Source organism: Serinus canaria, chromosome 8, assembly GCF_022539315.1.
Source record: "Serinus canaria isolate serCan28SL12 chromosome 8, serCan2020, whole genome shotgun sequence".
Taxonomy (NCBI): domain Eukaryota; kingdom Metazoa; phylum Chordata; class Aves; order Passeriformes; family Fringillidae; genus Serinus; species Serinus canaria.
The window spans coordinates 20542492-20560735 of NC_066322.1; the positions used below are offsets into that span (position 1 = coordinate 20542492).

Sequence of the window (18244 nt, forward strand, 5' to 3'; positions counted from 1 at the left end):
TCTGCCATTAATATTGCCTCTTCAAGCACACAGCACTGTACCTGACTTTTGCTCTATAGGGTTTATAGACATTTCCAACTATTTATTGCGGAATTGTGCTTCAAAACATTTGTGAAAGGGCACAGGACTGAACACATCCCAGATTGGTAACAAGTCAAAAAGCTTCATCTAAGGCCAACTTCAGTCATCACTATGTACGATAAAAACACCACCAGCACATATGAGTTCAGTGAATTCTTGACATGAATTTAGTTGGGCATTTCAGTCCAATACAGTGAGTCCAAACCAAGCCCAACATCCCCAAGTATTATTAGTCCTGCTCCAGTCAATCTCAGCAGCAGCCTACAGTGAGCAAATGCAAGAGCCAAATGCAGGCAAGCAGATGTACCTAGAAAACACACCAGAAAAGGTCATGCTTTGTGAAGGCTCCCACATCATTTGTGTCAATGCAGAAAGGCATTTTGGGGAGAAAAAATTCAGAGAAAATACATTCAATTGACCAATGTTGCATAAGTGGTTTTATCAAACATGTAACATGGAAGTTAACTCTTGTCTGATACCAACATTCTCCTAGCATTTTGGCATAGATATTATGGTCTCAATGAAAGCCACTATTTGTGCAGGAGTGTTACATTTTTATGGGTCAAATATCACAGTAGAGATTTCAAATTCAAAGCTGCAATTCATATCCAGCAGTAATCTGAATTACACCTTTACCTTCTTCAGTTTTTTACATCAAACTTCAAATCTAAAACCAAGATCAAAATATATACAAGCTGATGAACATGAAATTGAGTGAAACAGCCTCAGTGCTGAATTTTTTAAAAGCTATTCGGCATTGCAGCTTGTAATTTTATCCCACACTACCTGTAATGTTTCTTAAAATTGTGTTCCTCCACATATCTTCCTTTTTACTTGGCAGGCACTAACTTTACTGCTCACAGGTATTTCCAACAGCACAAAAATTCCCTTACTGCATTCATACCAAAAATAGTAGCAATGAAACAGCATCAAAACCAGCTTAACTGAGGCAGATGCATGAAATATAATCTTCAGACAACAGCCAGCAGATTTCGAGAGATAGAAGTTTCAGGAAATAAGAGCAATGTCAACAGGAGAAAGATGTGAGAAAGCTGAAGGAGGGAGAATGAGGCACTAGAGGAAGAGGAAAAAATATAATTCAAAAGACTTAATGTAGTCAGCTTCTGAAGGGGTTTGAGATTACAAAAACATCACCTCAAAAAACAGAAAACAAGGTAAGGAAACTGAAACAAAACCTGTAAAGCAAATGAAACACAAAATGAGAACAAGGAAAGTACGAGTCCCCTCCATGGTAATATGTTAAAGAGATGATCCATGTTTTCCACCAAAAGGAACAAAAATATCAACACAGAAACTTTACAAGCTGCATAAACACTGTTGGCTTGTTGCTGTAGCTGAGCTACCTCATGCAGAGCACACACAGAGATTTTGTGAGGTGTCTGAATGAGGACAAGACACAGTCTAGATTTAAATTTACCTTTGGGAAACCTGAAATTACTGCTGTTCAAGGATAATACAGCCATAAAAACCACCGTCATCCAATAATTTTACACTGTAGCCTATGGAGAAACGCCCTTAAGACCTGCATACAACAAATGATAATTATTGATTTTATATTAAAATGAAGGTCTAGTTGTTGGTCAAAAGTATGTGGTACATATATAACAAACAGGCCAGGCTACTGCTGGACAAGTTTAAGTTTTCAGTGTATTTTTGGTTACTGATCTACTTTGGTTTCTCACTGTCTATGACACTCAGAACATGCACCACACATGTTCAGAACAACTCCTACCACAGCTCATCAAGATCCAACAGAGCAGGCAAGGAAAATAGCTTCTGATGGGATTCTCTGCCTTGCTAGTTCAGGGCTCCTCCGTCTATGAGAAGCTGCACAGAAAGGGCACTTTTTTCCCTTAAGACTTTAGCCTGCCAAGTGACCTAAGATGGATCAGTTTAAAGCCATCATAGGCACCCTTGCCAGAGGGATTCTTTCCTACTGGCCAAACAGCTTTGAAACCAAGGTACAAGGTCACAATGCACTTGAGAACGCTGACTTTGCTTTTAACATTTTACCTTACACTATCAAACAAATTTATTGAATTCCCTTTCACAGCCAGAGTTCTACACTTGCAAACAAGCAAAGAAGCAGTCATTACTCTGGTACCATACCTACCAAAGCAACCCATTTCACTGCCTGAGCAAACTGTTTTCAATGTGTACACAAAGAGCAGAACAAGAGTTAATGTTAGCAAATTTAGATTACAAGCTTCATAATTTTCATTGTATTAGAGGACTAATTTTTTTTTCCAAATAATCTCATAAATCAGCATAGAAAGCTGCTCAATTTCTCCATGAGCCTGTATTATTTTTACTTGACAAAATATACTTTCTCTCAAATGCTTCTGAAAGCAGCAGCCTCTAAACAAGCCTCTGTATTCATTTACCATTTCTGGGCAACCAGCTGGAAAATAATTCTGCTTTTTGGGTTTTCCTTCTCAGTAGAGTAATGCAATAAAGCATCTTTCATGACTCCCAGAAAAATATATTTAAGGAGAAAAAAAGGCTATGCTCAGTAACTTGTACTCACTTTCCTAAAGGAGACACATCTTTTCATTTAGTCATAGCCAGAAACATCCTGACAACATTCCCTGTTGGTTTATTTGCACATACTCCATCTACATCAACAGTAAGAGATGAAGACCTGTCTTTCAGACCTTTCTATGCCTCAGACAGATCAGACTGCCAGCACTACCCTGAGTCTCTGCTTCTGCAAACACACACAAGCAGAAATGCCCTATAAAAGCATGAACACACCATAGAGCACACTGCACTTCCCTGCCTTGCACGGCATTTTTGGGGTCAGCCCAGAGCTGTGTATTGGCACAAGACTCTTGCTGTTTTCTACGTAGCATTTATTCTGCAAAGTAAATGCCTGATCATCTTGATCATCTTCTGGAGTTGATAATCCAGGCTTCTAAAAAGTGTTATTGTTCAAACATTTTTTACTGCCTTGTTTTTTTCTAACACAAGCCCTGTTTTCTGGATTCAAACACTCCAAGTAGTTTCTAGTCACATTTGTGAGTACTGATTTGGTAAGAAATAGAAAGCCAAGCCCTCCTTCTCCATGTTCTTTATTTCAATTTTAAATGAGGAATCAGTTAACTTCATCTTGGGATTTGATAAATGAGCTCTGAGACACTCAGGAAAAGTAAATCTGATATAGGTCCACATGTCTGGTTTCTTGAGACATCCCAGCATTTCATATATGCATACATTAATCAAAATACATTACAGAACAATATATGAAGTATAGACAGTTACATGAATAATCCTGCCTAAACACTTGTCTGTTGCATTACAAACTGACTACTACTTAATGTCAACTTTCTGCAAGAAAATATAGTTCTAAATAAAATTTACAGCTTAGTTAAAACCTCCTTTTGACAGTTTCCAAATAAACAACAGTATCTTATCCACTTGTAAATTCTAGAGTAGTTTTACTGAACATCTGCTGTCAGAATCCTAAATTCCTTCTCACAACTTCATCTTTAGAGTGGGGGGGGAGTCCGCTTAGACAAAGGAAATAAAACTCTATCCAAATATCAGTGCTCAGAACTTTTTTCCTGAGTTTCGGTGATGCAAGACAACATCAAAGACTGTTCTCACTGTACAGTGAGAACATACAAAAATATGCTCTGAATTAAAAGCAGGAGAAAGCCAATGAAACCAAATTGAATATTTCTTCTTTAGAAAAGAAAAATTAAGAAAGAATTAACCTCATATTCAGGTTATAAAAAATTGCAGGAATTTCAACAGAGCCATAGTTCTCCTTCTGATGAGTAGAGGGTACTTGTCTGCTATGCAGAAAAATCTGAAGATGCATTTAAATAAGCACAGGAATAATAGGACTAGTCTTCTAGCAAAACCAAGAGACAAAACAAAACTCCAGAAACAAACCTGAAATGCGTGAATGGAAAAGGCCCAAGAAGCACTGCCGGGATGGGGATGGAGACCAGACTGCAGGGCAGAATGGTGAGAAAGGCAAAGGAGACAAGGCAGTGATGAAGAGTAAATGGTAACTAACCACAGAAAATCAGCTGAAACATTAAGTGACGAAAGCCTAAGTAGGAATGATCAGATTGCATTCCTGGGGTGTCAGGCAAGGGTGAGCACAGGGCAGCACCAAGAGGCAGGCATGGAAGAAGGAAAGCAGCAGTTCTGCTGCCCAGAGCACTCTGCTACTTGCTGTGGTTATGGTTTTATTAACCTGAAGTCTGAAAGTGGCACCTTTTTCTAGTATTTAGCAGACTGTTCGAGACATGGGTGGATTAGTCACTTCCACAAGAGAAACAGACATAAGCAATTACCTAAAAGCCCCACAATTTGAATAGAAATATTCTCATGTACTCCCATTTAATTCTGTATCCAGGATCAGCATGGTTAATCTAATTAATAATACGCACAAAGGCAAGATTTAAAATCAGTTTGGTTGTGACTCCTACAGATTCCAAATTCATGCCACCCAGTTGTGGGTGGCAAACCTTCATCAAAAAAACCCAAAATGTAAATGTGAATTACTTTGTTTCAAAAACCAAAGTACATGTTATGCTCAAGTTCCTAGCATTCAAGTTCTTTGATTAAGTTTTGGCTAGATGCTTGCTAGATATAGGAAAACTATTCTATTCCTTATGCTCTGAAAAAGAGATGAATTCATATTCCAATTTGTTTAGTTTTATAATGAAATCTCCAAGGAAAGAGAGACAGTATTGAGAATTTTACTTCAGATGTCTGGTCTAGAATCCACTTTTTCCATGACAAAACAACATGATAAAATGTGTTAGCAATATTAATATAAATAAAAATATTTATCCTAATTTAAAGCAACTTTGTAGTAATTTGGCCAGGAAAAACCTGTTTGTTTTCTAATACAGTGTGATCATGCTTTTAACAAACATGTTTTTGCCACAGAATATGCAACTGAGAAAAACCATCTTATATCCAGCCTCCAAGTTAGCATATACAAAAATGTAGACCTCACCACTTTGAAAACAGTATGATGACATTTCTAATCAGGTGGCTTAAGGACTTTCATTAACTTCAGTGAGTTAATTGAACTTCAAGATTCCAAATGAAGCTTGTTTACTAAAACCCAGATTGTTTCTCACAGATCTCAGACTGTGTCCAACCACTGTTTAAGGTACTCAGTTGGTCTCAACTTTCCTTTTAGTTAGCTGAAAAACTCTAAGGGAGGTCCTCCCCAAGTCAGAACACTGAAATTCAGTCTCAGAATAAACCCAGAACTACATCACTCAACAATATTTAATAGAGCAAATAAGTCCTACAGGAGGCTGCCATATACATGAGTGCTTCAAAGTCAACAGATGTTTATGTGTGTATATATATATATATAGCACTTTTCAAACAAGTTAGTGGTGACCAAAAGATATGATAAAATCATAAGAAATTGCAACAGCCAAGTAAATAATCTTAAAATGTGTACATTTTGTCCAAAGCATCTCCATGAGAAGAAAGCTGAAACCTATCCCTTTCTTCAGTTTCTTCCTTCCTCCACACACAGAAGTACATCTTGGAGAAGCTCAAGCGTCCTTTATCCCAAACCAGTCCATCTCACTGAAATGCTACTCCTGAAAACAAGCTAGCTTCTTGAGCAAACTACTACGACTTTTTTTTTGTAGTTGCTTTTACAACTAAAAGAGCTCAGACTATGAAGATACAGAGCTCTGCATTTAATGATTGAACTGATAAAAAAAAAAGCCTCTCTTTCTTCATTTTTATATCTTTACAGAAATATACCATAATGTTTTGGCATGTTCTGCAGTTTTAATACAACTTTATGAGCATGAAGTGATCATATTTTGCTCTATTATTCCACTGATTAAACTCAGCAAACAAAACTGCAGATAATCACAACTGTTTCAGTTTTATTGAAGATATTTTAGACACTTTTCCTGGAAGGATGTATCATTTTTTATAATAACAGTTGCTTTCTGTTGTGTTGTTTTTGGTGTGTGTATCTCATGCACATCTGTCCAATCTTCCTGGAATCCTTATACCTGAGGGAATACTAACACACCAGGATTCTCAGCTTCAGCATGACTTTCTCCTGCATCATTGCCCAGATTTCCTTTCCAGTAAGGGAGTGACTAAAATCATCACCAACTACATGACTTGAGTATATGCAACTTAATATTTTCACAGCAGTTGCTTGTTTTTACATAAACCAGCCTTTCAAGTGTCACCAGAGTGAGCTACACTAGGCGTTGTTATATGCTTTTAAACAATTAGGTACTTATTTCATTGGTGGCACTTGATATTTGATCTCCTTGTTTGTCTTTTTAAAATCACAATTGAATATTGTACATTATTTCTAGACAACTAATGCAGTATCCCTACAAGGGGGATTGCTGTGTCTATATTAGATTAGTTATATCATGAAAACACCTCATGCTCAGCTACACATTCTTTAGGAAATTTAAAAGCACAGCACACAAAAGGTTTTTTTCTGACACTTGCTGGACACCATTTCACCCCCACAGGACCCCAAACACAGCTCTCTGAATCCAGGGAGCATCTGTTGACATCAACAGAACTAAGCCTCAGACTCCCACTTCTGCAACACATTAGTTACAAACTTCCTTCAGAGAATAGGGATAGCAACAATTTGTTGTGGCACAGCAAGCAACAAAGGCTGCTGCTGGAGGAGTGTGCAGGGCTCCGAGCTGAAAGAACAAGTACCAACAGTATTTGCTTATTCTGGCACACAGGTAGAAAGGAAGAACCTGACACCCCTGAGGTAGTGAAAAATGACTCTCCAGCATGGAATTCAGAATGAAAACACTGTCTGGCACCTCCAGTGTGTGGGAGAGCATTTCATGCTCTGTCAGGAACTTAATGCACTAACACTGAAATTTACTGATAGAAAGGTGAATGAGTGGGAATGGGTGAATACCACAGAACTCCAAGAAAATCAAGCTATATATAGTTTTTAAAAGCACGATTTAAAGGACCTTCCTACTGCTGTGTAATGTAGCCCCTCTTTTTTCAACCACTGTCTAAAAATAAGAAACTGTGCTGTTATATTTTAAAGAGCTGAATACTCTAATCTTGTAACAGCTAATATCAATATTCATACAGAATGTACATATTAAAAACACATGAGGTTACCTGCTTCCATTTCTTAGCCTATTCTTTAGCTATTTACATGTTGCTACTTCAGCTTCACCTCTGATTCCCATTCACTCAACATACACCCTTCTTTTTCTTTAATCAGTAAGAGATCAAAGTCTCTGAAAAGTGGAGCACAAAGTTCAAGTCAAATTTCCATATGCTATGTCAAAGCATCTGGAAACAGCTCATTTACCTCTAACTACTAAGTGCAAGTTTCACCATTACAACATTTTGTAATCAGTATTTCAAAAGGCTGTTACAAGTCTTATGACTATATTGGCAGGATACAGCTACTACTTCTATAATGCTCTGGGTTTGTCTGCCATTTTCTTTAAAGAGATGAAAAATATCAGAGCATTCTAAAAAAATACAAGTTGGTTGCCATCACCAGGTCTCCCACCTTATTTTTCCCCTTCAACCTTACTTCCTTGAAGGCATGTGGTTCATTTACAGCTGACACATTCCTATTGTTCCCTCCACTAGCATGTTTAAATAATCACTGAAGTCTGTCATACTAAACAAAACATCCCATCCTAGGATAATAAATTCAATAGTAATTTCTTTATAAACTAAACTGAAACATTTAAAAGCCCCAGATAAGGGTTACAGAGACACTTCAGATGTCTTAGTACTAGTGAGATGTAAATAAACTGTTGCTGAAAACAGCTTCCAGTACATTCAAATGCATAAAAGGTAATGCACACACATCACATCACCTATTTGAGCAAGAGTTTAGAAAACAGTGGTTTAAAATCATACTCCCCTCTTTGTTTACACCTGTAATCATTTTAAGATCATTCATATTTTGCACACACTTAGAGAGAGCAGTTCAAAGAAGCTTTTTTAAAATGGCAGGACGGCTTGCTTGCAGTAGCAGGAAAAATCTGCAGCACTATTTTTTGGCTTTTTGCATACATACAACTTCTGTTCAAGGAGGCTGGACTGTACAGCTGTATCACAGTTGTTATTCAGAGTGAAATATAATGAAGGGGAAAGTTCAAAGCAAAGTGAAAAGCCAAGAACAACTTGCAAAAGATACACTTTCCTATTCTCACCACTGTTACTGACACTCAGAATTTCCAAAGTAGTAAGTACATTATTAGATACGGAATTGAAATCTCATGCCACTTGGAGATATTTTCTGCTAACTGTACAAACAATACACTTAAAGACACACAAATAACTCAGCATACCTTTTCTTTACTTGCAATTTTATTAATTAAATACAGTTGCCATTTTTCCTTCCATTTCCATAGATGGCCTGAAGCTCACAGCCCCTTTCAAGAAGGTCACTATGTACTCATTTGCCCAGGCTATAAAATATACAGCTCAGCCCTTCTGAACACTGCCTATGCCCAGCTCAGCTTGTGCATGGCAAGTTTCCACACAAGCACCCAATGGGAACAGATGAGCAGCAGAGCCATCAGGCACCTAAAAGCTGCTCAACACAACCACTGCAAGGGCTGCACAGCCCTGCTCAACTCAGCAGAGCCATCAGGCACCTAAAAGCTGCCCAACACAACCACTGCAAGGGCTGCACAGCCCTGCTCAACTCAGCATCTCCACCTCTGCTCGAGCAGCTGCTCCCACACACAGAGCTCATCTCATGAGAAAATCCCACACAGCAGCACCTCTCCAATTTGTCACTGCAGTTTCACCTGATAGCTTTCCAAGAAAGGTGACCTAAACTGGAGAAGTCATTGCTTGGATGCACTAAAAGTGCAAGTTCCAGGGAGGATAATTTGTCTATTTGTGCTATATGGTGGCCACAAACAGTAAAAAAATCCATGACTTGACATTCAAATTGATTTTGGGAAGAACAATTAAATACTAAGTAACGTGACTGGAATACAGGGGACTTTTAGCCAGCTATTCTACTTACATGAAGTCATATTCCGAAATAAATTCTGTTAAATATACATATCAAGGGTACCAGAAACATTTTTGAGTTAAATTCACCATTAATTCAGAAACTGTTTTTGCTGGGTATTCAATGATGCAGCAAGAATAATTTGCACTGTAAAATCTTTTTTAAAAACTAGACTGTATTAAAAACAGGGTAACTTTACATGGCACAAAATGAGAAGCTTTCAGCAAGCAATTATAACATGCAATATGAAAAAAATCCTTAGGCATAGGTATCAAAGACTGAATCAAGCTTTGATATATGATGTAAATACCTTAAATAGGACATTGCTGGTGCACACACCAAAAAAAACCCCAACAACTTGAAATTCCTCCACTACTTGTACAATCAAAAGAAAAACAAATCTCATTTTTAATAGCCCAAATTTTTACAAAAGGACCGTATTTTAACGAAAAGCTCTGTCTTAAATATGTTTTATGAGGACAAGATGTTTAGCAAAACTGAAGAACAGGTGGAATTACCAGGTTATCTAATTTAATGCTCAAAGGACTTAAAACCAGAGAAAAGATTGAGAAAAATAATTAGCTGTTTTGGTTCATGATAATCACAGAGCCATTGCAAATAATCATATTGCAGCCCTGATTCATTCTTGCAGTCTTATATCATCTTTACCTCTATGCCTACTTATAAAAAGACCAGTGCATTAAAATCAGATAGTAAAATTATGATCTCTTTAAAAAAGTAAAAATGCTTAAGATATCACTAAATTTGAATAAATAACTATTTTTAGTGCTACTTGAGGTAATTTTTAGACATTTTCCTGTGAAATTAGGGTAATGATACTATGACTCAAAAGCAGAAACTGAAGTTGAACTAAGCATGTTGGCAATGACAGATCAAACAGATATGTAGGAGGCTGAACAACAGATTGGAAAAAGCTTTACATGTAGCATAAGTAGTCAGACTTACAGAATAAGTTGTAAATATACTGTGTAAATTAGAATTGTTACATGAACCTATCATAGCTGTGTCTGAACTTTACAGCTGGTTAGGAAAAAAACAACCAACTGCCAAAAAATAATGGTACAAGGGCAAATTATCTGGGTTAATTTCATGCACCTGAGACAATGGAAACACATTCTGTGCCACATGGGCTCACAAGGTACAGGCCCGGGGTTTCCGAATCCACATGACATGCCCAAGTGATTTCACCAAACAGCGCTCACCCACACCTTGTTATCTCCCTCCATTTCATTTCCCTTTAACTCAGCATCTTTCTTAAGATACTTTTTCTGCTTTCTTAGTTCTTCCCCACTAGTTTTTCAGAACAAATGCTCCATTATTCACAACTTCTATTTCACGGCTACCAAAAAAAGTATTTTCCGTGCAAGCAGCAGAACACAGGTGTTACTTGGGATACAAGCAAGAGCATCCTTACCTTTCCAAAATCTCTCACGTCAAACAAATCAAATGCTTCGAAAAGTTCACTTTTCTTCATTCCAAATATTTCACAACATGCTGAAAGAAAAGTCCTTATGTTCTTCAAGCAGAGAAACTAGAGGAAAGAAAACAGAAATGCTAAGTGTCAAGTGTGTAAACTAGCAATTTACATGCTCACTTTGGTCACAAACACACCACGTAATTAACCAATACAATTAGTTCTAAGTCAGCACTTCCACTATGCTGTGATCCTCCACTGGTCCTAATTCAGCCATAAACTGAATTCTCTTCAGACTCAAAATAATTAACCAAATTCTGAGTAGACACTTTACAAACAGGAACTATTTTCTTTCTTTTTACATAAACAAAAAGATGTGACATGTGCTACTAGATCATAATAGTTTAAAGACAGACCTACTTTTCAGCTCCCTACAGACAGCACAGAACAAAACAAGTAAGTTACCTTAAAAAAGGTATAATAATATGTTAAAGTCACTATTCATGTGTAAATCAATCATTTCATCTGTTAAATTCTAGTTTGAATGTTTAAGGAATGCATGTGCACTGTTTTCACACACTAAAGACTTTGTGATTACATATTCTCCATCTGGCCTACAGAAGCAGAAGAAGCTTGCAGTGAAGTCATTTAAATTTACCTAACAGAGATTTAAGATTCTCAGACCACTTTGAATTCCACACTGAATCAAGGGCTATTCCCCTTTAAGTTATCCACATGCATGAATGATCATCTGAGTCTGAAAAAGAATAAAGCCTCTGCCAAAATGATCTCCTTAAAAGGCTTTTAATGCATTTTCCTGTGGATTATTTTGTTTGCCAGACCTTACCAGGCCAAAAGACAGTAACTGTCAAGAGCATCAGTAACTTCAGAGGGATAGCTAAAAAGGGTAATATGCACTCTTGATAACAATCAGCTCCATGAGGTGCTAGTACCTTGTGAGGACATCAGCTTCATAAAGATGCTGCTGTAGTCTTATGAGCCAGAATTGAAAAGCAAATACAATATTTATAAGCAGCAGCATTTCAAAGGACCCTGCACCCTGCTTTGAATATGCATTTTAAAAGTACTGACACAGCAACTCAATATTACAACAGAGTTCTACATGTTTTAGTGGATTCATGAGGATCACTCATATTAGGATGGATTATAGAATTGCTATATGTTACAACTTCCTGTTTTGGTCAAAGCAGTATTTTTGATATTGGGTGTCACAGCTGTACCAATTCAACAGGCAGCCCTCCTTCACATCTTACAGAACTTCCCAGTGAGACACAGGAACAGCAGAGCACCCGACAGACCAGATTTACAGCAAGGGCACACATTTGAAAGCACTGATCAACAAGAGATGCTGCAAGAGCAGACAGCTCCAGTCAATGGCTGTGGATACCAGGGCAGCCAACAAACTCCTCACAAAGCACCACAGAAATCATCCCTGTGCAACCAAAAGCTGCCAGGAAAGCACCTGTGACTGACCAGGGCCTCACCAACACTCAGCTGTGCTGGGTGGACCTGCAGCCTCCACCTTTTTCCCCCTTTCCAAAGAACCTCTCCAGCATGTGCCTCCCAGCTCACATGGGGCAGTCACCACTGGGCTACGCACTGAGCTGCTCAAGGACAACGCTGCATTTATGCCAGACTGCTTTTATGCCAAGTGGAATTTTAAGAATTATTCTAGCTTGCTTAGTCAATGTGGCAAGCTTATCTGGTTTTGCAGCGATTATAATTTTGAAGTCAAAATTGCAAGGTTAGAAGGCCAACAGATGTTCAACATATGTGCTTCCTCCTCCATCATATCAGCAGAAAGAATCAGAAAATGAGCTGGTCTTTAAAATGAGCTTTAAAAACAAGATGGCACATACAAAGTTATTATTGTTTTCTGCTGTATTTTTCCCCATATTTTTTATTATTGTTCTTAAAAGCTATCAATGGCCATGAGGTTCGTCCAATGCACAATACCAATTCAACTTGAATACCCATCGATTTTCTTACATCGCAAGTCTCAAAAATTTTCCAGTAATTCCTGGAAAAATTCAGCTGCCTTTTTTGAAACCTAAGTTTTGAGCTTGTATTAGTTAGTGCTGAAGTCTCCCACTGCAAAAAAAGCTTACAGCTGCATTAAATTGTTTACCTCTAAAGGGAACAAGAAGTTAAGGGAGAGACAGGAGCTGTCATGGGCCTAAAATCTGACCTAGATTTGCTCAAGAGCATTTTAGTGAGTTGCATTTAGCTTCTTAATACAGCTAAAAGAACCATTTAAGGGATCAGCAGTTTTTCACAAACAAGATGTCCTCTCCCTTCAGCAAAACCTCTCCAACTATTCTTAACAGACATCTCCTACAATAAGAGATAAAGATGGCAGCATTTTTCAAACAAGTTTTATTAGTTACTTCAAATTTCTTGAAATTTAGAGGAATTTTCTGACATCAGCCTTTTGTTTAAATTATTGTTACTATGAATTATATCTAAGCAGATTAGAAAGCATATTACAAGAAATTACAAGCTCACATGTTTCCAAGGAAGTGTTAAAGCACCAACACCCTAAGTAGTAAATCAAATTCTTTGGAATATTTTAACAGTAAGACCAAGGAAGAATCTAATTCCTCATCTTCCTCTGCCCCTCTTTTTTTGTTTTTTAAGTACTAATTCACTAGCATGTATCATTATGTTAAGCAGATATAACCTAATTATGATCTAATATTCAATAGCCATATAACACATAACACGTCTTGTATGTGCTGGAAACCAATGGTAAGCATCTGTCAAATCTACCTGTGCTTGAGATGAGAGCACATCATCACTGAGGGCGTGCCAGGCAGTGCCTTCAGCAGGAGATGTATCCTGACATCACATCTTACCCCTGCAGCTCCAAAAACTGCTTAGTGAGTTGGAGTTGGCCCTATAATGATTCCATATCCATCAGTTTTCTCTTGTAAAATGAGAATTAAATTCTTATTACTATTAAGCTAACCACAGCAGCTACAAGGATAAAGTTGCAAAACTACTAGAATGAAAAGCATGCTCATATTTAAATGAATTCATTTTGCAGTATATTATATGAAAAGTCTTTAAAAACCCCTTGTTATATGCTACTAATGTTTTAAAAAAATTATTTTATTATATTACCCAGAAAACTTTCAGAATGATCTCCGAAATTTATACTGTAATCTTCTAAAGAAACAGTTTGCCTCATTGAAAACAAAGGTTTTTATCGCTGTGGTTATTGTATGAAGATGTAAAGATTAGTATGAGAAGCCTCCGAATTAAAAAAGAGCATGCTGCTAACATCTAGGAAGTTCTATGAAAGACAGCCTTCCTCTCTGGCAGTAAGAAAAAGGCACCACCACTCTGCAGTCTCTCATTAGTAAGTACAGTCCTCAGGATATTTGGAAACCTACTACATTATTGTGTTTCTTTTTCAAAAGAAAACATTATAGTTCAGCACACTGCAAGGGAGATCATTGGAGCAGTTGGGTACCCAGTTTTCAGCGATGCAAGGAGAGCTAAACCTCACTCAAACAAGAACTGGTCTCCCTTAATTAAAAAAAAAAAAAAAAAAAAAAAAAAACAACGAAACAAAAACAAAAAAAAAATCACTTAAAGACATTGCCTTGGAATAGTTAATGATGCTTTTTTTTTCACCCCTTTTTAAACTAGATAGCTTTAACTACAACAGTCCAGAATTCTCAGTACACAGATGAGTGAAATATTGCAGTAGGGTAGTATAAGCCATGAGCACAAAGAAGTTAACACTAGTGAGAAATAGAACTTCTCTCTCGCTGATCCACAGACATGCCATGAGAGGAGACTATATCCAGCACCAGAGGCAGAGGGACAGAAATCATAACCCATCCCCATTCTGTGTTCTGTGACAGGGGCTCAGGAGCCTGAAAACACTTTTCAGTATTAACAGCTGTAGATTATGAAAACATTTCTAAAGCATCCTAACATTTCACTACTACAAACCCATAATGCAGCCATTGTCAGGGCTGCTGAAATGGTCTAACTCCTGTGATAAACCACTGTGGTTTTATGGAATAGGTTCTGGTGGCCTCTGGTCTGTTCACTGAGTGGAATTTTGCAAGAGGCACTAACACAGCATTTATTGAAATGACAAGCAAGTTTGGAAAAAAAAGTAGGTCTACCACCTTAAAAAAGCAGGTATGGTTTATATAATTGGGATTGTATTTGTCTGAACCTTAAACACAAGACAGTGGGCAAATCAAATTATACCAGGTCCCACAGAAATAGATGCTGTTTTCTCCCACAATATTTGCCACTTCACACAAAAACATTTATTTGAGGCCTTTTCCACACAGAATATTGTTTTGTTCACTGACAGAAATGCACAGAAATATTTTACAAAGGGTACTGAATAGAAATGACTAATTGGATACTAAAAGCACAGGCAGGGCTGAAGCTGCCCACAGGGAAGAAGGACTTCTCTAACCAGACCTTTAATGAAGTGCAAGACAAAATGCAAAAGAAAAAAGGGGGAAAAAAATCATATAACCTCTATTGCCATAATCTAAGAGGTATTTCTCAAAAAATCTATTTTGGCCCTGCAGTACTTCAATGGAATAAAGGTCTGTTTGATACAGACCATAATATTCAGTATCTCGATGCATCCTTTGTACTAAAAGCACTTCTACAGGCGTTCAGAAACCAACACAAAGAGCTCTGAAGATGAAATTGTGCCACAAGACATTTAATGAAATTCCAACAGAGCAACACCCATCAGGCAAGTGAAAACTGAAAGGCCAAGAAATGACAAGTATTCAGGAAAGACAGAGTTCTAATTCACTTTTTTTATTATTTTAATTACCAATAGTGGGAAGGAAGAAAAAAGCTGTTTGTATTTGTTTCAACTTCCACCTCCTTTTTATGATGATGATTGAGTCACCAGCACAGATATTTAGTCACAAGCCTGGGAAGCTGGCAGCTCCCCTGTGTCTGGATCAGACATCCACACTGCCTTAAGACAAACTAGGAACATACTGGAGCCTGAGTTATCTAAGGCAGTCTGAACAGATGCTAGGCTATAAGGGGTATTAAAACCAGACTGGATCACTGTCACTTACTGACAAGAAAGGTGTTTTTTCCCCCACTGTGATTCATTTTTGCTGGCATGGAATACCCATCCCTTCAACACTGCACTTCACTGGTTTTTCTGCATGTTGTGTTCCCAGCCCCACACAGACTTCAGGAGGCTCCCAATAATTGCAAAAAGACTGAGACCAGTTGCTCCTAGCCACCATCATGTAGAAGCTATGATAGAAGAGCAAAAACATAGAAAAGGGACTCTACTTCGCCCATTTCTCACTAAATACACTTTATCTCCTGTGGAAGAAACAAGGCATGTCAGCCACAGAAAGTCCTGAAATCTTCCCCACCTATTCCTCTCTAAATGGCAGCATTTCATAAACTACACAGCTGCAGCTATTTGTCTTTGCCTTGCCTTTAAAGAGCCTTATATGCAAAATCAAAAAGTAATGGCATTTTACATTACAGCAAGCATGTTCCAGCAAAAATAGCTGAGGAAAGGCCAGACTTGGAAAACACGTATCTAATAGAAGAACAAGAGGAGCATATTTGGCTTCAATTCACTATCTCAGAAGCTACAATTGTTTTGTTTTTTCAATTGTGAAATACTGGTGTTACATGCATGGAAGCATATTCAGGTTTGTGAATATGCTAGATTTTTTTATTGGTTATTTATGTTCTTAGAAAAGCAGAATTATACAAGAAATGAAGTCAGAAGAACATTGCCATAACACTTAAATGCACTTTCTACACCCTTAATACAAAACATGAGCTCCTGATCTTTCCTATCTGTTCCTGGAATGATGATGAGAACAGATTAGCTGGGAATCTCGCTTTTTTTTTTTTTCCACTCTGTTCCTGAGAAGACATGCAAAAAGGAAAATGCTGCACTTATACCTATTAAGCAAGAGGAGAAATGTGAACATTTCCATAATGGATTTAACTGGAAGAACATTCTGTCACCAAGATTGATAAGTGCAAGTTGTTTCAGTGAAAGAAAGCACTGAAACAGAACTTGTCTCCTCAAAATTTCTTTCAAGAAGTTGATTCATGCCCTGAGGGTTGCAGATTCTTGTCTTCTCACTTGTTCCATTTGCATTGGTATTTGTTGCAACAACTGTGCTGATAGGAACAGCATAAACTTCATTTAAATGCTGTTCAAATCCTGCTGAGTCTGAATTTGAGAGAGATGGAAGAGCTGGCTACTGTGAGCCAACAGCACCATCACCTCTAGTCACCAAGCCAAGATCCTGTGACCATAGCATATGTACACAGCAGCAAGACTAAAACTATACCTTGAACCTACACACATAAAAGAGCAACAGTAACTAGAGATAAAGATCCAAGGGTTTCATCAGTGTCTGCACAGTGTGCATGCACAGGAAACTTCCAGCTTCCTTACAATTCTTTCAGCCACATCACATAAAGGGAGAAAATCAGGTACTTAGAGATACAGATACAGCTGCTCATATATTAAGAGTTCCTTTCCATAAGGCAGGCTGGACAGTTCCCCAACACATGCCATCTTTGACAGAACAATCCCAAAAGGAGGGTTACCAAAATAGGAGCACATTATACTTCTAATAGATGGCAATTATTTTCTTTTTACTATCTGTATGTTAATTAACACCAGATTGCTAGATACTCAGACAAAGCCCCACTGTGATACTGACAGAATTGTACAGTCAGGGTTAACAATTCAACACAGAAATCATTCCTGGCTCTTCACAGATTTCAGCAGCCCAAGTACATGAGATTAGTTCTGCTCTGCCAAAAGGAGTAATTATCACTATATGTAGTAAAAAATAGCTGTGATGATTTGTAAGTGAATGAAGTACGGACCCACTGATGAAGTCTTAATTCAACATCTATTAATGTCTTTTCACGAGCCAGCAAGAGAGAAAAGAGCAATGTCGGACTCAGGAATGGCATTTGTAACATTTTTCTTGTTCATATGTGTGCAGCTTTTCTTGGAAAAATCTTTAAAGCCAGAGTCTTACTAAATGAAGGCAAAAGGGCCATAAGGAATTTATAGAGCAAGACAGCATGAGAGGATGAGTGCTCCTATTTTCAATAAGCGAATGGAAGCTACCAGGCAAGTAAGCATTATTCTTTTTCTTACTCTTAGATAAAATCTATTAACTTGCAAATTACATTTTAAAAAGAAACTAACACACACAGGAAGAGTATGTCACTCACATCAAAGGAACTCAGTTTTACGTTCTGCATTTGACCTCTTGTTCAGAAAACCACCTCAATCATTTCAGAGGATCAATATTTCTAAAGCCCTAAGCAGAAGCAAACCAAGCAAATGTTAAATACCTCCCAAACTTTGCTCCAAAAAGCCACAAAGCAGATACACTAATAAATATGGAAGAGACAGCACACTGAGCTCTTTGTAGAATTGCTTAAGGTTCTGATAGCATTACCTAACTGAAGAATTTCACTATGAAATGTGCTATGCAAAGAACAACAGACACCTTAATTCAAAGGATTAAGGAGCAGCCAAGGAGACCTGTAGTGTTATTACCTTCTCAGATGTGAGCATTCTTTGAAGGCCTGCACAACACAAGATTCTGTATGAACTATAAAACATATTAAATTCCTCTGAACCACTGCTAACACTGTATGAATATTAATAGGATGTT

At 37.6% G+C, this 18244-nt stretch overlaps 1 protein-coding gene across 1 annotated transcript in view; it reads right to left on the minus strand.

Annotated features, from left to right (window-relative positions):
* The window catches only part of VAV3 (vav guanine nucleotide exchange factor 3), a 138705-nt gene that overhangs the window by 100560 nt on the left and 19901 nt on the right, over positions 1-18244 (minus strand). The window contains exon 2 of the mRNA XM_030226704.2: positions 10536-10652. Coding sequence (XP_030082564.2) covers positions 10536-10652 — 117 coding nt within the window. The remainder of the gene's footprint in view (positions 1-10535; positions 10653-18244) is intronic.